General features: G+C 52.7%; 3 protein-coding genes across 4 annotated transcripts; 2 read left to right on the top strand and 1 right to left on the bottom strand.

Moving 5' to 3' along the window:
- Window positions 1-128: 128 nt before the first annotated feature.
- Window positions 129-1,261, bottom strand: RPS28 (ribosomal protein S28). The gene is made up of 4 exons (NM_001025316.2): window positions 1,192-1,261; window positions 1,050-1,097; window positions 405-538; window positions 129-208 (listed from the first exon to the last, which is right to left on the bottom strand). Exons 1-3 carry the CDS (start codon window positions 1,228-1,230, stop codon window positions 416-418), a joined length of 210 nt encoding a protein of 69 aa, NP_001020487.1. The 5' UTR covers window positions 1,231-1,261; the 3' UTR covers window positions 129-208; window positions 405-415.
- Window positions 1,262-1,385: 124 nt separating this feature from the next.
- Window positions 1,386-8,619, top strand: NDUFA7 (NADH:ubiquinone oxidoreductase subunit A7). Its single transcript, NM_176658.2, is given in 4 exon segments — window positions 1,386-1,447; window positions 1,869-1,918; window positions 6,494-6,643; window positions 8,407-8,619. Coding segments are annotated over 4 exon segments (342 nt in total). The 5' UTR covers window positions 1,386-1,396; the 3' UTR covers window positions 8,498-8,619.
- A 3,631-nt stretch (window positions 8,620-12,250) lies between these two features.
- On the top strand, window positions 12,251-16,967 carry CD320 (CD320 molecule). Of its 2 annotated transcripts, none has more exons than NM_001166558.1 (5): window positions 12,251-12,451; window positions 15,253-15,378; window positions 15,711-15,914; window positions 16,201-16,359; window positions 16,515-16,967. In NM_001166558.1, exons 1-5 carry the CDS (start codon window positions 12,313-12,315, stop codon window positions 16,652-16,654), a joined length of 768 nt encoding a protein of 255 aa, NP_001160030.1. In that variant the 5' UTR covers window positions 12,251-12,312; the 3' UTR covers window positions 16,655-16,967. The 2 variants fall into 2 exon arrangements, with proteins under 2 accessions (NP_001160030.1, XP_059743961.1); XM_059887978.1 differs by having other exon boundaries at window positions 12,287-12,451; window positions 16,767-16,967.
- The last annotated feature ends 3,492 nt before the right edge of the window (window positions 16,968-20,459 follow it).

Genomic DNA, 20,459 nt, shown 5'->3' with positions numbered 1-20,459 from the left:
CTCCTGCCTCACAAAGAAAATGCCTTGTTGGCGAACACCCCCCATTTTCAGAGTACACTGGGTCAGTGACCACCTGGGGGCCCCACAGAAGGATTTTGGAAATCTAATGACAACCCAGACAAAACCTCAGGTTTACATACGATACAAACACTTTATTAACAGCAGATCATCCTGGTGGGCCAAGGCGACAACCCAGACATCCAGCACCCTGTAAACAAACCAAAGCGTTGAAATGCTGACAAGGTGCCCCCACCCCAAACAGGGAAACTCCCTCCCCCATCTTGCTAACTTCAGCAGACCCCGACCAACAGCCCTTGATCCTTGAGCCCTGACGAAATCTCCCCACCCCCAGGCAAGGGTCTAACAAGGAGCTGCTCAATTTCCCACTCCACTTGTGCACTCACCAGTCACAAGTTCAGCGCAGCCTCCGAGCCTCTCGCTCTGACTCCAACAGGGTGAGCACGTCGCCCTCGCGCACGGGGCCTTTCACGTTTCGGATGATGGAGCGGCTCGTGTCGTCCATGAATTCTACGCGCACCTACGGGGCCCACAGGAAGGACGGGAAGAAGTCAGAGTCGGTTGAGAATAGGATCCGTGGGATAAGCGGCTGATGTCGATCCAGAGAACGTTTCTGCTTAGAGACACTTAAAAGGGGCTGAGGCTGGGAAGGCAGGACTGGGATAGGAGACAAGCCGGAGAGGGGCCAAGGCGTGGAGAACAAAGCTCCCGAGCGCCAGAAGATGCCACCAGGGGAGACAACTGGGGGTTGTCGTGAGAGCATGGAGCCACTGTGGTCGTTGGCACAGGCTGAACCAGGACAACGAACTATGTCAGAACACGGGGAATGAGATCGCCAGAGCCCAGATCCAGTGGGCAGGGCCTTGCCTAAGTTCCGACCCTCGACCTTCTGTAAGCCCCGGGAAATAGGGAACGTATCGGTTCCCAGATACCAGGGAACAAAACCCGGGGCACAGAAATTATCCTCGAGATTCAAACTTTAGAAGCCCCACCCCGCAAACATCCCCCCGCTCCCCGCCTCCCCCGCTCACCTGCGTGCACTGTCCCTGAGAACCGGTCCTGCCCAACACCTTGGTGACCTTGGGGGAAGAAACTGGAATCAGATCTAGCCCACCCGGTTCCCTTACTCCCTCCTCCCTCATCTGGGCCCTCAAAACGGGGCCTCCGCCTCACCCTGGCAAGCTTGATGGGCTGCACACGGCTCGTGTCCATGATGGCGGCGCGGCGGCGGTCGGGCGGAGAGGAGTCACGTGTTTCGGAGAGAGTATTTATACGACTCCCTAGCTCCGCCCATTCCCGCTCTCGCGAGACCGTACGCCATGTTCCCAGCAGTCCCTGCAGTAGAGACGTCACCGGCGCCCTTCAGCGCCGGTGAAAGATGGCGTCCGCTACCCGTTTCATCCAGTGGCTTCGGAACTGGGCATCCGGGGTGCGCGGGGCGGGGCGGGAAGGGGCTGTGGATGCTGCAAGCTCTGCGCGCCCTGACCCGCTCCCACTACTCACCTCCTTTTTGCATCTCTGGGGCTGAGGCCATTAGTGCCGAGATTCCCCTAAGTAGGGAATTCTCCTCAGCCTGGAACCCCGAACTCGTGACCCCTTCAACCCAGGACACCCTCCCCAGCCGTTGGCTGTGGTACCCCTCAGGCCTGGGGTCTCCCTAGGCCCGTACCTTATTAGCTTCGGGATCTTGTTCCGGGCCGCAGCTCCCCTGTTCACCTCCAGGGCCCGTATCCTGTCCTCAAAGACACATGTCCCACCTTTCTCTTAATTTGTCCTGTGCGGGAATGCCCGTTAGCTGGTTTTCTCTTCTGGGGTGCGCTGGGGACTGATCTCCATCCTTTCTCCCACAGCGAGACTTGCAGGCGAAACTGCAGCTGCGCTACCAGGAGATCTCCAAACGGTGAGCAAACCCCGCTCGCTGCCCAGACCGCAATCCTGCCCTCCGTCTATCAAAACCCCAAACCCCTGTTCTTTTAGACCCCTGAAACGCTGGGCCGAGATCCTGGCTCCAGTCCCTTAGCTGGCTGTGAAGGCAGAGGTTTGCCTTTCATCTTGCTGCGCTGTTTCAGACATTGTGGTGCTTCTGCACAACCAGATGGGGCGTGAATTCTGAGTGGGAATTTTCTGTGATTTGCAGCCTCCAGTGTGGTCCTGACAGTATTATCATCCCCAAGCTACGTATGAAAATATTTGAGACTCAGAGAAACGAAATCATTTGCTTAAAATCACTCAGAAGCCAGAAATTGACAGCCGGAATTTGAACCCAGAAGTGTCTTTGATTTCTAACTCGAGTCCAAAAATTAGTTGACATTTACAAGGCCGGGCTCTGTCCTCAGCCGTTGGGAGTCCTAGGGGAACTAGAAAAGTTCTCATTCCTTTCTTGGAGCTTATATCCCAGGGAGGAGGCAGAGACATAGCATAGTAGGGAAATAAACACAGCAAGTAAAAAACACCGTTTTAGAATGCTCTGAAGAGGAAACAAAACGGACCAGATGGAGAGTGGCTACCTCAGGTTAAGTGATCAGGAAAGGTCTCAGGGATTGGATTTGGAGTCAGCTGAAATGCCAAAGGATAATGATTAAAACAACATTCCAGACAGAGGGAGCAGTAAGTGCCAAGGCTGTGCAGCCCAACAGAGCCAGACATAGGAAGAAGACTAGTGTGGCTGAAAAACTTTGAAGAATGGGGAATAGTGGCATATGTGTGTGTGTGTGTGTGTGTGTGTGTGTATTATATGTGTGTGTGTGTATGTCACAGGCAGAGGTAAGGCAGCCAGGGAGGACTAGCAGGAAAGGAAAAACAATAGCCTTAAAATAACCAAATCTATGTGAATATCTCTATGTTGTGACTGATTCCAGATATCAAGTTTTAAAGTATTTTTCTGTCCTAGGAAAACTGGTAGCCCAGTTGAGGAAACAGTTTTGTAAAATTTTCAACTTTTTTTTTTTTTTAAAGGATAATGGTGCCCCCTGGTGCTTCCTTTGGGCCTTTTCAGTTGGTCACGGTTCTTTTTACCCTTTCTGTGCTTGTTTTCTGAGGCTTCCCAGGTGGCTCAGTAGTAAAGAATCTGCCTGCCAGTGCAGGAGATGTAGGAGACTCGGGTTCAATTCTTGAGTCAGGAAGATCCCCAGAGAAGGAAATGGTAACCTGCTCTAATATTCTTATCTGGAAAATTTTGTGGACAGAGGAGCCTGGTGGGCTGCAGTCCATGGGGTCCTGAAGAGTCAGACATGACTGAGCACACTGCTCGTGCTTGTTTTCTATAGATCCATACCCAGCAGAGGGTCTTCTTTGCACTCTAGGGATTAGGCAGACTCTAACTTCAACACAGGATGTTGCTTCTTTTTTTTTTCTTTTAAATATTTATCATTTGGCTGTACCGGGTCTTTGTTTTGGCGTGCAGGATCTTTGGTTGCAGTCTGTGGGATCTAGTTCCTCGATCAGGGATTGAATCTGGGCCCCTGCATTGGGAGCAAGGAGCTTAGCCACAGGACCACCAAGGAAGTCCTTTAATATTAAGTTTTTAAACTTTGTTTTTTCTGTATTTTTTTCCCCACTCGATACATAACTATCACTTGTTTTAAGAAAAATTTAAATACTGGGGTTATCAGGAAAAAGTTGGTAAAACCCCAGTGAATGAAAACCTGATCCTTTTATGATTTTTCTTTCTTTTCTGCCCTCCCTCTCTGCAACAGTTTCTAGGAAAGCTCATCTTTTGTTAGTGATTTTTTTTGTTGTTGTTAACATCTTTTGCTAGCGAGATTCAGTTCAGTTCAGTTAAGTAGCTCATTCGTGTCCGACTCTTTGCAACCCCATGAATCGCAGCACTCCAGGCCTCCCTGTCCATCACCAACTCCCAGAGTTCACTCAAACTCAAGTCCATCCAGTCGGTGATGCCATCCAGCCATCTCATCCTCTGTCGTCCCCTTCTCCTCCTGCCCCCAATCCTTCCCAGCATCAGAGTCTTTTGCAATGAGTCAACTCTGCATCAGGTGGCCGAAGTATTGGAGTTTCAGCTTAAGCGTCAGTCCTTCCAATGAACACCCAGGACTGATCTCCTTTAGAAGGGACCGGTTGGATCTCCTTGCAGTCCAAGGGACTCAAGAGTCTTCAACACCACAGTTCAAAAGCATCAATTCTTCAGTGCTCAGCTTTCTTCACAGTCCAACTCTCACATCCATACATGACCAGTGGAAAAACCATACCCTTGACTAGACAGACCTTTGTTGGCAAAGTAATGTCTCTGCTTTTGAATATGCTATCTAGGTTGGTCATAACTTTCCTTCCAAGGAGTAAACGTCTTTTAATTTCATGGCTGCAGTCACCATCTGCAGTGATTTTGGAGCCCCCCAAAATAAAGTCTGTCACTGTTTCCACTGTTTCCCCATCTATTTCCCATGAAGTGATGGGACCAGATGGCATGATCTTAGTTTTCTGAATGTTGAGCTTTAAGCCAACTTTTCCACTGCTTTTTCACTTTCATCAAGAGGCTTTTTAGCTCCTCTTCACTTTCTGCCATAAGGGTGGTGTCATCTGCATACCTGAGGTTATTGATATTTCTCCTGGCAATCTTGATTCCAGCTTGTGCTTCTTCCAGCCCAGCGTTTCTCATGATGTACTCTGCATAGAAGTTAAATAAGCAGGGCGACAATATACAGCCTTGACATACTCCTTTCCCAATTTGGAACCAGTCTGTTGTTCCATGTCCAGTTCTAACTGTTGCTTCCTGACTTGCATATAGGTTTCTCAAGAGACAGGTAAGGTGGTCTGGTATTCCCATCTTTTTCAGAATTTTCCACAGTTTATTGTGATCCACACAAAGGTGTTGGCATAGTCAATAAAGCAGAAATAGATGTTTTTCTGGAACTCTCTTGCTTTGTCGATGATCCTGCGGATGTTGGCAATTTGACCTCTGGTTCCTCTGCCTTTTCTAAAACCAGCTTGGACATCTGGAAGTTCACGGTTCACGTATTGCTAAAGCCTGGCTTGGAGAATTTTGAGCATTACTTTACTAGTGTGTGAGATGAGTGCAATTGTGCAGTAGTTTGAGCATTCTTTGACATTGCCTTTCTTTGGGATTGGAATGAAAACTGACAATTTTCTAGTCCTGTGGCCACTGCTGAGTTTTCCAAATTTGCTGGAATATTGAGTGCAGCACTTTCATAGCATCATCTTTCAGGATTTGAAATAGCTCAACTGGAATTCCATCACCTTCACTAGCTTTGTTCGTAGTGATGCTTTCTAAGGCCCACTTGACTTCACATTCCAGGATGTCTGGCTAGATGACTGATCACACCATTGTGATTATCTTGGTCGTGAAGATCTTTTTTGTACAGTTCTTCTGTGTATTCTTGCCACCTCTTCTTAATATCTTCTGCTTTTGTTAGGTCCATACCATTTCTGTCCTTTATCGAGCCTGTCTTTGCATGAAATGTTCCCTTGGTATCTCTAATTTTCTTGAAGAGATCTCTAGTCTTTCCCATTCTGTTGTTTTCCTCTATTTCTTTGCATTGATCGCTGAGGAAGGCTTTCTTATCTCCCCTTGCTCTTCTTTGGAACTCTGCATTCAGATGCTTATATCTTTCCTTTTCTCCTTTGCTTTTCACTTCTCTTCTTTTCACAGCTATTTGTAAGGCCTCCTCAGACAGCCATTTTGCTTTTTTGCATTTCTTTTCCATGGGGTTAGCGAGATTAGCGATTCCTTTTCAGGCCTCAAACTTTGTATATTTCTTTAACCCAAGTGAGGAATGAGCTCTGTTTACCCTTCTTCTGGGGTCAGCGGCCACGAGGTGGCAGCAGAAACCTCAGAGGATAAATTGCTCTGAGTAATAAGCACTGATCTCCTGGGCTTCCCTGGTGGCTCAGATGTTAAAGAATCTGCCTGCCATTTAGGAGACCCAGGTTTGGTTCTACCCACTTCACTATCTTGCCTGGAGAATTCCTTTCACTTCTGTAGAGTTCTTCAGAGAGCTTCTGAAAGAACTGCAAGCCCAGAGGTTCTGCAGGCTGGCCCCTGGGGACAAGGCCCCTAAGAATGAGCGGAGTCTGCGGCTGTTCCCCCAGGGTTGGTTTGCTGACCACGCCTGCTTGACAGGTAGTGGACAGAGCCTTTTCATTTCCTGAGAACCTGCGGGTGGAAATGAAGCCTGCTGCCAAGCTCTGGCCAAGCTCTGGGGTGGGAACAGGCCTCCCTCACAAAAGGCTCCTCCATGCCTTCCACTTCTAGGGCAGACCCACAACTCGCCTCCCAGCACCGTCACATCCAGTGCCGGGGCTTCCACCAGCTTCTGGGCCCTGGCCCTTCCCCAGGCCTGTGCCACCAGCAGTGTATCAAGGGATACCCCTGGCCGCCAGCACATTCCAGTGGCTGCCTACGCCAGGCCTTGTGACTGAGGTGATGGGCCCATGCTGCAGCCCAGCCGTGCAGAGAGAACAACTGTCACTTTGCTTTAGTGCCCATGTTTTTTCTTCTCAGAACTCAGCCTCCTCCCAAGCTCCCCGTGGGCCCCAGCCACAAACTCTCCAACAATTACTACTGTACTCGCGATGGCCGCCGGGAAGCCATGCCGCCCTCGATTGTCATGTCTTCGCAGAAGGTGCTGGTGGCAGGCAAGCCCGCAGAGAGGTGAGGACGCCTCAGTGCCCCTTCTGAGACCACCCCTCTATCCTGCTTGTGCTTTTGAAGTTCGCAAGTCTGTCTAGCATCAGCTGTGGCAGGAAATGTCCTGCCGGGGGCTTTTCATCTGAGGAGCAAATAAATCCCCACCCAGCCTGGGGTGGGTTTCCTGCAAAGCAGAGGAAGCTTTATGGGGCCTTCAAGGGCTTTGGAAGAAGCCCAGGCATTGTTGTTTTTGTAATTTTATGTCCTTCTTGAGAGAGAATTGTGTAAACCTCAGACCTCTCAAAACCCACTTTGGTCCCTGGCCTTAGGCAGTGTCTCTTAGTTAAATAGGAGGAGTAGTGGTGTTTACTTAAGGGTTCTGCTAGGACAGGATCCCACAGACCAGGTGGCTTATAAACAACAGAAAACTGCTTCTCATGGTTCTGGAAGCTAGAAAGTCCAAGTAAAAGGCCCCTGCAGCTTCAGTGTCTGGTGAGGGTGCTTTCCTGGGTTCTAGGTGGTATCTTTTTGCCATGTCCTCACATGGGGGAAGGGGTCAGGGGTCTGAAGGGTCTCTTATAAGGGCTCCACCTTAGTCATCTCCCAAAGGCTCCACCTCCTAACGCTGTCACACTGAGGCATAGGATTTTAACATATGGATTTTGTGTGGAAACAAACAATGTCTATAGCAGAGTCATTACGAGGCTTAATTCACATAATGAACTATTTGTAAGCTCTTAGAATGGAGTCAGTGGCACGTCTACCTCTTAATAATTCTACAAGTTAGGCAGTGATGACCTCTGTTGGAGAAAAAGAAATTGAGGCCAGGTGCTCTGCGTAGGTCACACAGATTGTGGGTGGCAGAAGTGCAATTTCACAGCATTTTGTCCCGTCCCTCCCAGTGGTATCTGGGCTCTGCAGCTGATTCACCTTGTGGTCCTGGACCAGTCTTTTGGACCAGTCTTTTGGCCTTCTTGAGCCTCAGCTGCTGCTTTGTAAGATGGGGTTGGTGGGCTTGCAGTGTGATGAGATTGGTAAGGTGATGCGGCCGGGCCTGCCAAGTGGCTTAGAACTCAGTGAATGAATGGCCCGTGTTGCGGTCTTCAGATTCACCAGAGCCCATCCCCAGACTGGCAGGCTGCCCCACTCCCCCTCACCGCTTCACCTGCCCCCAGGGTGTCTGCATTTCCCAGGGAGGCTGCTTTCTACCTCTTCAACTTCCTTCAGGTGGGGGAAGGGAGGAGGGGAGGCCGTGGAACCCCAGGGGCCGGGTGGGTCCCTGCCTTAGATCTGCTGCACAGTGTCTCCTTAGGCCTTACCCTGGACCAAAAGGTCATTTTTGACTACGTATTAACTCAGCCCCAGTAGACTGGCTGGCCCTCATGTCATTAGCGCTTCCTGCATACAGTGCCTGCCATGTAGTAGGTGCTCAGAATCCGAGGGGAGGAGTTGCTGGGGACATGGGTCATCTGATTGCTTGGCCCTTCTGGAGCCAGTGTCCTGCCCTGGGGCAGCGGGAGGCGGGGGCCAGTGGGAAGGGATGCTGGAGGAAGAGTCCAGCATTTCACACTATTTCTGAGACCAGGAACCAGGACAGTCTTACTGCTTGGGGGCAGAAAGTGGTCAGCTGACCCTTTGGGGAACCCCACTAGAGAAGCCTGTGCATTCTGAAACACCCTGCAATCTGGCCTCCACATCTCTGGTTTCAGCAGATATGTTGCTACCTCATGGGGGTGCTCCCTCAGGTTGCTCCCCACTGCTGACTCAAGTCTCTCTTCATTTTCCAGCTCAGCTGTAGCAGCCTCTGAGAAGAAGGCTGTGTCACCGGCTCCTCCCATAAAGAGGTGGGAGCTGTCCCAGGATGAGCCTTACCTGTGACTGGCTGGGGGCGCCAGGCTGAGCCCTCAGGGCCACCAGAGTGCTTCTTCCTCCTTGGACTCCTTAATTCCCTCTGGGCAGAACGTGACCTCATTTATAAAAATTATATATTGTGCTCCCAAGAATCGCTTGTTTTTACTTTTGAAAGGACATATGGGCTTACTTGGACTTCAGGGTGAAGTTGGTGCCACATCTCTTCTTTTTTTCTTTTCTAGCCACACCACACATCTTGTGGAATCTTAGTTTCCCTGACTAGGGGTTGCACCCAGACCCCAGCGGTGAAAACGCCAGGTTCTAACCACTGGACTGCCAGGGCATTCTTGTTGCTGTATCCTGAATCTCTGAACCCCGTGAGCGCGCCGGAACAGGGCAGGAGAATGGCTCTGGAGTTCTAGGGTGACATGCTCTTACTGGGCATGGAGATGTCACCGTCCCTTCCTTGAGGGCCTGGCTCCACCCTTCAGAGCGGTGGAGTGGGTTCCAGGGTGTTTAGGGGGCATTCACTGTAAAGGATGGTGGTGGGGGAACAAAACCTGCTCACTTCCCTCTCCTAAGAGATGCCTCCCCCACCCCCATTCCCCGCCCCAGCCACTCTACTGTGGATGTTCACCAGAACCTCCCACCAGGGCCCTTGCAGAAAGGCCTCCCTGAACCAGAAACTTTACTGCGCAGGCCTGGGGGTGTGGGGCGGAGTTAGCTTAGGAGAGGAAAGGGCTTCTTCCCACAGAGGCATGATTAGGGGGTGAAAGCCGAAAAGGCAGTGGCCTTCATCTGGTCACAGGTGCGAAGGGGGGGCCACACAGTGCCCTCCAGTGTGGCAGGGTTGTGAGTGCCCATGGAAGAACCCCCAAAACCTGTCAGTGGGTGATGTCCAGCTGTGTGCCAGGATAGTGTTGAGGCTGCCTCACCCTCTGGAAGCTTGGAGCAAGGAGGGAAAAGGTCACAGTCATAGGGGAAGGTATAAATGCTCCAAGAGTGGGTAGTACAAATGCTAAATGATTATCAGGAGGAAAAAACCCCTGGGAAGGCTTCCTGGAAGAGGTGGGATTCTGGTTTGAGCAAAGGATGAAATCGAATTTAGAAAGATCAGGAGGGAGAAGACTGGGCAAAGTGTGCAGAGGTAATAAGGAGGTAACACCAAAGAACTTAATAACCCTGGATGAGATGTGCCATTGAAGGTTTCTGAATAAAGTTAATGACCCAGTCTGCCAAGTGAGGTTGCAGTGAAAAGATGGTTATCAATGAGGATGACTATTCTGGCACCATGATCTTGAACTTATCAGAATTTTGAGAAAATAAATTGTAAGCCAATAAGAAAAAAGAAATGTGTTATAACCTAGACTTGAAATTTGGCAAGGGAATGCAGTAGGGAAGAGGTCTGACGTCTTGAGCTCATCCTGTGTGCCAGATACGTGCTGTGTATGCAGGTCAGGAAGCAACAGAACTGGACATGGAACAACAGACTGGTTCCAAATAAGAAAAGGGGTACATCAAGGCTGTATATTGTCACCATGCTTATTTAACCTATATGCAGAGTGTGCCTGGAGAAGCCCAGGGACAGGGGAGCCTGGTGGGCTGCCGTCTATGGGGTCGCACAGAGTCAGACATGACTGAAGTGACTTAGTCTGCAGCAGCAGAGTACATCATGAGAAATACTGGGCTGGATGAAGCACAAGCTGGAATCAAGATTCCTGGGAGAAATATCAATAACCTCAGATATGTAGATGATACCACCCTTACGGCAGAAAGTGCAGAACTAAAGAGCCTCTTGATGAAAGTGAAAGAGGAGAATGAAAACGTTGGCTTTAAGCTCAACGTTCAGAAAATTAAATTGCGGCATCTGGTCCCATCACTTCATGGCAAACAGATGGAGAAACAGTGGAAGCAGGCTTTATTTTGGGGGGCTCCAAAATCACTGCAGATGGTGATTGCAGCCATGAAATTAAAAGATGCTTACTCCTTGGAAGGAAAATTATGACCAACCTAGACAGCATTTCAAAAAGCAGAGACATTACTTTGCCAACAAAGGTCCATCTAGTCAAGGCTATGGGTTTTTTCCAGGCAAGAATACTGGAGTGGGTTGCCGTTCTCGTTTCCAGGGGATCTTCCCAACCCAGAGATCAAACTCAACGTCTTCAGTCTCCTGTATTGGCAGGTGGGTTCTTTACCACTAGAGCCACCTGGGGAGTCCCTGTGAGGTCACAGTGAAAGAAGAACAGGTGTGGCGAGACCAAGAACTCTCTCAGGCTCCCTGAGAGCTGACCCTGAACCTAGCTGCTGAGGAGTCTGTGTTCAACGACTACACATTGCCAGCTGGGTAACCCACAGCTTCTTCAATGCTTCTCCCTGGATCCCAGAGGCCAACCTCACCAAGATGCCAAGCCCCACAGGTGGTGCTGCGGGACACTTCCTTCCTCTCCCCTCCCTCAGGCAGTCGTGCTTGCTGCCCTTCCCATCTGCATTTGCACCACTGCCTCTTTGTCTCTTACCCAATTTCTCCTGGGAATTGGAGATTATTCTGAGCACACACACACACTCACATGGCTATAATCTCCAACTTTTTTTTTAAGTCACCATTTTATATGACACATTATTTTTAATTTTTATTTTTGGCTGTCCTGGGTCTTTGTTGCTAGGAGGGCTTTTCTCCAGTTGGGGGTGCATAGGCTTCTCACTGGGGTAGTTGCTCCTGTTGTGGAGCAAGGGCTCTAGAGCTTCAGTAGTTGGGGCTCTTGGGCTCTAGAGCACAGGCTCAGCAGTTGCGGTGCACAGGCTTAGTTGCCTGAGGGCACATGGTATCTTGTCAGATCAGGGATGGAATAAGTGTCTCCTGAATTGGTGGGTGGATACTTTACCACTAAGCCACCAGGAAAGCCCATCGCCAACGTTTTCAATAGTAAGCATGTCGTCAACCTGCAAGTAGAGCCCCTGCTGTGAAAATCTGGACACGTTAGTGTTGCTTCACAGGAAACACGCACAGCTAAGGATGGCGACTTGCCTGGGGGCCTGCTGTGCAGTAGCGCTGCTTCTGCTGAGGACAGAGCTGCGGGTAAAAGCTTTTATAGTCAAGAAGAAAACACAGCAGCTGGGTAGAAAACCTGTAAGTTTGAATTTTGTGTGCCTAAGGGGTGTGCGTGAGAAGAGAAAGCCGAGGCTACTTTCGCTTGTTTTGCTTCCGAAATAAAGTGTAAGACCCGCCCTGTGAAGTCTGTGAGGATTAGGAGGTAGTGAGAACATCCTGGGGCTAGGGACAGAGCACCCAGAATGAAAGCCAAGAATTGACGTTTCGTTGATTTATCAGGCTCTGCTCCAGGCGTTGGGGATACAAGGAGCAACACAGCATTCCTGCTCTCCTGGGTCTGACATCTAGTGGGGAATCAATAAATCAAAGTACTATTAGTAAATAAAATATATAATAAGCTCGGGCGCTCGAAAGAAGCAGGAGCAGGGAGGGGATGAGGCATTCCTAAGATAATTAGGCAGAACATTTGGTGCATGTGGAACGTTATCGTAAGATGACAATACTTGTCAGTACGAGTTCATTTGCATCTCCAGAGGTTTCTAATTTCAAATAGGCCCCATACCTTTCGATATGTCTGTCTCTGGGAAAACAGGGGAAGACTCTCAAATCGGGGGTTCCCTGGTATTCGGACACTTACGGTACTCAAACCCCGGGGCTGCAGCGGGAACTCTGGCCGTAGGCCCCGCCCCGGGTGTGGGCCCCGCCCCCCGGGTATGTGCGCAGGCGTGCACGAGGATAAGAGAGAGGCCGGGAGTGCGCGTGGACCCAGCCGGCGCTGAGCTGGGGTGGTACGATGAACGGTTGGGTGGCTCGGGGTCTAGCGCGGCGTGCTGCGGCCCTAGGCCTGGGGCTGCGGGTACTTCTCTGCTTCGGGTTGTGCCTGGAGATCGCCCCGACTCCGATCCAGACCTGGTCCCCGACCCAGGCCCCAGGTGAGTGAACTTGCAGCCCGCGAGCCCTCTCCCACTGCAGTCTAGCTCCGCCCTCGCCCGCCAGCAGCGCTTCACCATTGGCTACGCCGCAAGTCTGTCCAGGACACTCCCTCCGCACTTGGGTCTAGGGGAGCCTAGCCCTTGAAAGAGCCTTCCCCAGTGGTGGACTCTTTGCCCGGGTTGCTGTGCCTGCCTTTAACTGCCCTGCTTCGGCCCTCTCACACCCCGCACCTGCTCTGCTTTGTCGTGCCTCATTGTCACCTCCAAGCTGCCCTTCACCCCAGCACAAGCAGGAAAGTTCTTTACAGACTCTGGTTGTCCGACCTCCAACCTTAACGCGGCTGGTTATCTGGCGCCTGCTTCCCGGGGCGATTTGTCTGAGTTTCCTCGGCGACCATCTCCCGCCCTCTCAACCTCTGCACCTTCCTTCTCTGGACTTATGAGAGAAAGAAGGATCTTCCCTGGCACCCCAGGCCCTAGGACACGTTTGCCCTGGCCTCAGTGAGGTGGCTCTCTCAGAGGTTCCTAGAGGTAGTGGGACAGGTTAGAATGACCTCCCTGTGCACACTGGTGCCCCCGACTTTCAGCTGTAGACTCAGATTCACACACCCGCGGGTCCTGTCTTATCTGGTTCCCCTTCTTACTCCTGCCTTTTCAAGCTAAGTGTTCCTCCTGCCTTCAAGGATCAAGACATTAACCAAGCTCAGGCTCTTTACACCCAAGCAGTCTCTTTCCTTCAGCACCCTGAGGTAGGGACTCCTAGCGTGGCCCCTTTCCCAGGTCGGGAAACTGAGGTTGGGAGGGGCAGTCACTAATCTCGCCAAACCACGGGCCTTGGGCCCGGTTGGCTCTGCTCTGATGCCCACTTTATAGGACAAACACACACACTGCCTGTCTCCAGGGAGGGAGGTCAGAGATTGCTACGGAGAGGGGCAAGACTTGGGGAGGGAGCTGTAGGCTTTCGGATCCCCATGGAAGGGAAGGAAGTCGGCTCCAGGCCATTCCACAGAACTCAGGGACGGTGGGGCCTACAGGTTATTTGGGCCTGGAGGCCAGCTTGCAGACCGGCTGGCTGTGGAGGGTGGGAGCTTGGAGTGGGGCTTTACTCAACTTTGCCCCTGTGAGCAGAGGTGGAAGGGGCAAGAGGACCAGAATCAAATGGAACAGAGCTAGGCTGGGGCCAAGCCAGGTATTTGCCACCCACCCTGCTGCATCCAGGAGGAAGCTATAAAGGCCACTCCCTTCCTCGGTCCCTCAGACTCCAGTCTGCTGGCCCAGCTTCCAGGCCCTTCTATGTCCCTCCTGCTCAGGGTCCCGGAAGGCTCATATCTCAGCTGGATACAGCCCAGACCGTTGTGTGAGCTGTGTCCATTTATCATCAGGCAGTACCCTGGGTTTACAGTCAAAAGGTCACAGTCCTGACCATCACTAAGTGTCCACTTTACACAGGTACCAGTTCAAGGGCCATTGTTCTAAGACACTGGGCTTCAGGGGTCTCTGAGAGGGACCTGAGACCCCTCCCAGGAAATAAGCTGGAGACGTGAAGTCTGAAGAGGAAATCATGGAAATGCAGAGAGGAGGGAGGAGAGGGAGTACTGGGCCTGGGAACGGCAAGGGCAAAAGGTGGAAATGGGCCAGGCCTCTTGCCACAGCAGCATGGTGGCTAGGCCAGAGGGAGCTTGATGAAGAGGAGGAATGTAGGAGGAAGCAAGGTCCAGGAACGGTTCAGGGCTGGTCAGGACTTACCGGCCACATATAGGATGTAGGCTGTGAGAGGCTGAGCAAAGGGCAGGCAAGGGTGGGTGGCCTAATGGTGTGACTCTGACAGGTCTCTGGTGTCTGAGGGAGATGGGGGTGGGGAACCTGGGGAAGAGGTGGCACAGTCAGGATGGGGAAAGTGGTCAGAGTTCTGGGAGGAATTCAGTGGGTGGGTCAACAAGCCATGGTGGCCAAGCAGGTCCTTTACGCAAGGCCTCACTTTCTAAGTTGCTGTTGTTCAGTCACTCAGTCTTGTCTGACTCTTTGCAGCCCCATGGACTGCAGCACGCCAGGCTTCCCTATCCTTCATCATCTCCTGGAGTTTACTCAAACTCGTGTCCGTTGAGTCGATGATGCCATTCAACCATCTCATCCTCTGTCATCTCCTTCTCCTCCTGCCCTCAATCTTTCCTAGTATCAGGGTCTTTTCCAATGAGTTGGCTCTTCACATCAGGTGGCCAAAGTATTGAAGCTTCAGCTTCAGCATCAGTCCTTCCAATGAATATTCAGGGTTGAGATAATCAGATAATCCTTTAGGATTGACTGGTTTGATCTCCATGCTGTCCAGGGGACTCTCAAGAGTCTTCTCCTTTGCTAAGGATAGCTGGGACATAACAGGCCTTGTTGACCCTGACGGTGGGCCTGAGCCAGGCCAGGTTCAGAGATGGCCCCTCCCCTAGTCTGTTTAACCACAAGCTTGGAGAGACCCTTGGGGAGACCATCTGGCCATTTGGAGCCTGGTAAAGACCCCAGGATCAGTGAGACCTGGGTTTGAACCCTGACTCTGCCACTAGCTTGTAGCCTCAGGCCTTTCCTCTCCTGTGTGTCTTCTGTAGAATGGGCATGGCTGTAGAATCTGACCAGTAGGGCTCTTGGTGAGGCTGTGAACTGCTGGGCTCCAGGCCCCTCACACAGTGCATCCTTAGCAAAGGTGGTGACCACCAGTGTAGTTCCTGGGACCTGGCTTTCTCCTGGTGGTCGCAGCTTGAGACACTGTCCTCCTAGATGAGGGTCCAGACCTCCCACTTGTGTGCGTTCCTCAGGCCCCAGCGCAGGCTCATGCCCGCCCACCAACTTCCAGTGCCGGAGCGATGGCCGCTGCTTGCCCCTCATCTGGCGTTGCGACGTTGACCAGGACTGCCCTGATGGCAGTGATGAAGAAGAGTGTGGTGAGTGGCCATGCCCTGGGGTGGGGCTTTTCGGGGCCATGAGAGGAGGTGCTTGTGGAAGGGGTGTGGGTTTCAGGCAAGGAACTCTGAGGTGGGCGGGGCCTCAAGGAGGGCCGGCTGGATCTTTGGGTTAAAAGATGGGTTTGCAGGGCAGCAAGTTAGTGGGGTCTTGGTTGGAAGGTGGTGCTAATAGAAGGGCAGAGCCCTTGGGATGGGCAGACCTTATAGGGTCAGTCGTTCTCCGGAAGGTGGGGCTCGCAGCGGGGTGAGGGGTGGGGAGTACCCGTGCTCTCTTGGGTGGGTATTTGGCCTGACTCACCATGTACCCCCAGGTACTGAGGTACCCAATGGAAGCCCCTCCCCTTGTGACATCATGGATGACTGCCCTGACCACAATAAGAATCTTCTCAACTGCGGGCCCCAGTCCTGCCCAGAAGGCGAGCTGTGCTGCCCACTGGATGGTGTGTGTATCCCAAGCACGTGGCTCTGCGATGGCCACCGGGACTGTTCCGACTACAGCGACGAGCTTGGCTGCGGTGTGTGGCTATGGGGGCAGGGAGGCTTGGTCAGTAGAGCAGGACGCATGACACATTCCAGTGTGTGACGAGGCTGGGAGGGTGCACATGTGTGTCTGCCTGAGCCCGCATATCCATGGGAATGCAGGAGGGCACTCGGGCAGCAAGTGCTCACCAGCCTTGCTCACTCAGTCTGGGGCTGGAGGGTGAGTCCCAGGTTCCCTCATCCCGGGGCACCAGGACCCCCATTCATCCTTCCAGCCCCAGAGCTCCCTGCCCAGCTGCTGAATGCCTGGACTTGTTGCAGGAACCAAGACCCACGAGGAGGGGAGGACCATGTCCACGGGGACTCCTGTGACCCTGGAGAATGTCACTTACCTCAGTAATGCCACAGTCACCGCCATCGAGGACTGGGACTCCGTTCAGTCCGGAAACCGAAATGTTTATGGGATTATTGCAGCTGTAGGTAATATGAACAGCTCCTGCCCCCATTCCCACACCTGGAAGCTGCCCTGGAGAATGGACAAGCTATATACTTCCCTTTCTGGTGTGTTAGGAGCTTGGTGGATGTGGGGGGCTCCCGGTACCCCCTTACCCACTCCCCTCTCTCTTTCCCCACAGCGGTGCTCAGCATCAGTCTGGCTGCTGGCATCCTGTTTGCGTTGTCCCGGCTTTGTGCCCAGGGATGCCTGGCCCCGCTGGGACTGCTGGTGTCCATGAAGGGGTCACTGCAGCCAGAGAAGAAGACCTCGGTGCTCTGAGCATGTGCTCTCACCCCCACATCATACGTCCCCCAAGTATGGCAGGTAGAGGGGACCCACATGTGGCTGCTACCACATCAGCCCCCAGACCTGGCTTCTTCTGTCCTCACAGTGCCAAGCACCTGCGCTCCTGGATAGGTGACCCTGGAGGCTGGGGCTTGGATCCTCCCCTGGACACGAGGAGCCTGGATGGGGAACATGCCATAGCTGGAACTGAGGGGCTGGCCCTGGATCACTCTTGGGGCGGCCCCCTTACTCAGATACTATTGCTACCTCTGTTTGAGAGTAGTGATTAAAGCTAGTTCACATCCTTTGTCTGCCTTTGGGCCTCTGTCTCCCTCTGCCTGGGTGGTCTGGGGGCTCTGTGCAGCCCCTTCTCTGTTGGGGAATGCCTGCCTATAGAGGGTGGGAATCAGGGACCCAGCCCTGGGCACCCTCTTGGCCACTCTGCCTCCTGGAATCAGGACAGGGGACGGTGGGGCTGGGAACAGTTTGCATTCCCAGAGAGGAGCAGATCTTGGGCGGTGCCTCCTGGAGTGCTGGCTGGGGGGCCTCCATCCGTTTCGGCTTCCTGTCTTTGAGACAGAAGCTGGATGTCCCCCGGTTGGTCTCCACCTTGTTTCAAAATGTAGGTTTTATTATTATTCAGGCATGCTGAGGCCTGAAAAGACTGATACTGAAGCTAAAGCTTCAATCTTTTGGCCACCTGATGCAAAGAGCCGACTCATTGGAAAAGACTGATGCTGGGAAAGGTTGAGGGCAAAAGGAGAAGGAGGCAGCAGAGGATGAGATGGTTAGATAACATCACTGACTCTGGACATGAATCTGAGCAAGCTCTGGGAGATAGTGGAGGACAGGGAAGCCTGGTGTGCTGCAGTCCATGGGGTCGCAAAGAGTTGGACACGACTGAGTGACTGAACAGCAGCAGCAGCTGGGGTGTCGGCACGGACTGTTATAAATGTCTCAGCCTGTCAACAGCGAGGCTATCAGAGAGCACCACCTAGGGCACCCGCTGGGGCCCTGTTACAGCGAGACCCCGACAGATGCTCCCCAGCCAGAGCCAGTGTGGCAGCTGGACCAGTGCGGGATATACTTCCCGAAAAACCACTTGGCTGCACTCTGCGTGATGCAGAACTTCCCCGACAAGGAATCAAATGCATGACCCCTGGACTGGAAGCGCAGAATCTTAACTACTGGACCGCTGGGGAAGTCCTGGCCATCAAGGAACTTTGAGGGACAAGATTTGTCCTGAAGGTCCTGGAGGGTACACGGCAGGCCCCCGACTGAGATCAGAGTGGGGAGGACTTCCATGGTGGTCCAGAATCTGCCTGCCAGTATAGGGGACATGGGTTCAATCCAGGCTCTGGGAAGATTCCACATGCTTTGGCTAGTAGCTGTGTTGTGCAGCTGGTGATGCGTTTGTTCACAACATTCACGATGGACGTCAGCAATCGAAAGCTTAGTGTCAGGGACTTCCAGTGGTTAAGGGTCCAGGCTTCCAATGCAGGGGCATGGGTTCGATCCCTGAGTAGGGAACTAAGATCCTGCATGCTGAGTGGCGTGGCCAAAAAAGGAGAAAAGTTTACCGTCAGGCAGTCACACTGCACTGGCCCCAGGGATGAGCAGCGCAGGGGGATGGTGGCTCTGGGTTGGTTGGTATGCACACGAGAGGCACAAGTCACTGGTGACTTGTTAATTATCTCCAGTAACTCGCTTACTCCTTGAGGGACAGTCCGTTCCTGGGCAGTGAGGCCCCAGCTGCCAGGGTGTTGAGACTATAGAAAGGGGAAATTCCCTGGCAGTCCAGTGGTTACAACTCTGAGCTTTCATTGCCCGGGCTGTGGGTTCAAACCCTAGTCAGGGAGCTAATCCCTCAGGCTACGTGGTGCAGCCAAAAAAACAAAGAATACAGGAAGTGTGCTTAATATACTCTAGCTGTGGAGTGATGAGGACAGACTTCCCTGACTCGTTTCTTTCATGTCCTAATGGGGTGGCCGGGGCCCTGGTAGCCTGGGGAAGCACCCAGGTACCCACACAGTGTCTTGAGGCTCAGATATCCAGCAGGCGGAGAGCTGGCCCCTGATGACAAGATGCTGGGAGAGGACAGAGTTTCCTGGGGGTATGAAAGTTCAGCTTTGGGACCCTGCTCCCATAGGAGATGGGTTGTTTTTGTTTTGTTTTGTCTGTACAACGAGGGTTGAGGGATCTTCGTTCCCTGACCAGGGATTGAACCTGCGCCCTTGGCAGTGAAAGTGGAGTCTTAACCACTAGACCACTGGGCAGTTGCCCATGGGATTTGAAGTCTGGGCCTCAGGCAGCGTGCTGGGGGCTCGAGTTCTGTCAGACAGCTGTGGGGGCTTGGTAGGTGGGCTGCAGCCAGGATAGGGGATCTTGATCAACAGTGGAGCAGAGGGTGCCCAGCCTCCTGGGGTACAAGGCCTTCCCTTGGTGCCCGCTGGGCACCCCCAGCCCCCAAGCTGGGCCCACGTTTCATGCTGCAGAACTGGAACACTGATGGGCTTCTGGTTGTCAGGAAGGAGTTATGCCAGAGGGTAGAATTTTCTTTTTTTTTTTTTAAGATTTTTTTTTTCCACCTTCATTTTTGTTCAGGTGTGGCCAGCCAGAGTGGGCCATGGAGGCAGGTCAGGGGGTGCGAGGCTGATGTCAGACGCCACCTGAGCTGATGAGGTCTAAGGTCTGGATCTTCCTCGGGTGTCAGCTGGGTTTCCAGTGATCAGTGGCACAAACCACTCTGTACCCACCGGCCCCAAACTCCCACTGGTATATTCTCTCACCTGGCTGGTGTCTCTTTATTTTCCCATGAATGGTGGCTGCTGGCATCTCGGGGCTGGACTGGCTGGATGTCACTGTGTCACTGGACGGCACCAGGGTCATGTCTGGTGCACAGGTGGGTGGGGGTGCCTGGGACAGCTGGACCTCTCCCTCTGCGTGGCTTCTCCAGTTGGCCCTTCTCTGTGATGACCCGAGGGGGATGACCGAAGTCCTTTTCTGACAACTCGGGCTTCCCCCAAAGTAGAGAGCCCAAGCCCCCAGAGCTTCTAACACTCAGACGTAGAACTGGGCCACCAGTTCCTCCGTGCTCTGCTGATTCAGTGGAGTTTCAGGTCAGCCCAGATGTGTGTCAGGGGCAGAGGTGGTGACCCCACAAGGGCATGAACGCCAGGGAGGCCTGGTTCATCAGGGCCACCAAGGGGACAGAGGGCCGGGAACGGGCAGGCTGTGGTGGGTGACTCCTGGCCACTGGAGCCTGCTGAGTGACCGTGGGCAAGTGGCTTTGCTGTCCGAGGGCCAGCTTTGTCATTGGCACACTGGGGCAGCCATGGTTACAAACACCTGTCTCGCATGAGCAGGCCTGGATTTTAGCGGCCTTTGTTCTCTTGAGCAGGGTCACCGTGTGCTGCCAGTTACCCATCCTGTCCTGTGGGCAACAAGCCCAGTGAGTCACTTTCAGGATACTCCAGGGAGGGTCCAGGTTGAAAAGGGAGGGGGGCCCACAAGGAGGGGAACATGGTCGGTGCGCCTGGGTCCTGGCACTTGGGGAATTCTGATGGGCCTGAGAAGCTAAGGGATGGAGTGGGGTGGGGGCTGCAGTGGTGAAGATAGAGAGGGGGTCCAGGGTGTGTGTGTGCGTCTGTATATATCTCTCCAGCTCTCACCATTTCTCTCTTTTTACCTTGAGGGAAACTCACATAGTGTTAAATTAGCCATTAGCTATTTTAAAGTCTGGGCTTCTCTGGTGGCTCAGCGATAAAAGAATACATCTGTCAATTCAGGAGACCCAGGT

This window comes from Bos taurus, chromosome 7 (genome assembly GCF_002263795.3).
Source record: "Bos taurus isolate L1 Dominette 01449 registration number 42190680 breed Hereford chromosome 7, ARS-UCD2.0, whole genome shotgun sequence".
Classification (NCBI taxonomy): domain Eukaryota; kingdom Metazoa; phylum Chordata; class Mammalia; order Artiodactyla; family Bovidae; genus Bos; species Bos taurus.
Note: the sequence above shows the minus strand (reverse complement) of the source record. Positions and strands in the feature narration are given on the sequence as shown.

Coding starts and splice junctions, on each gene's coding strand:
- RPS28 (NM_001025316.2), bottom strand. CDS start 1,230: ATGGACACGAGCCGTGTGCAGCCCATCAAGCTTGCCAGG. Junction 1,098..1,191: donor AGCCCATCAAGCTTGCCAGG/GTGAGGCGGAGG, acceptor TCTTCCCCCAAG/GTCACCAAGGTGTTGGGCAG. Junction 539..1,049: donor CTCAGGGACAGTGCACGCAG/GTGAGCGGGGGA, acceptor TGGGCCCCGTAG/GTGCGCGTAGAATTCATGGA.
- CD320 (NM_001166558.1), top strand. CDS start 12,313: ATGAACGGTTGGGTGGCTCGGGGTCTAGCGCGGCGTGCTGCGGCCCTA. Junction 12,452..15,252: donor GTCCCCGACCCAGGCCCCAG/GTGAGTGAACTT, acceptor TGCGTTCCTCAG/GCCCCAGCGCAGGCTCATGC. Junction 15,915..16,200: donor CAGCGACGAGCTTGGCTGCG/GTGTGTGGCTAT, acceptor GACTTGTTGCAG/GAACCAAGACCCACGAGGAG.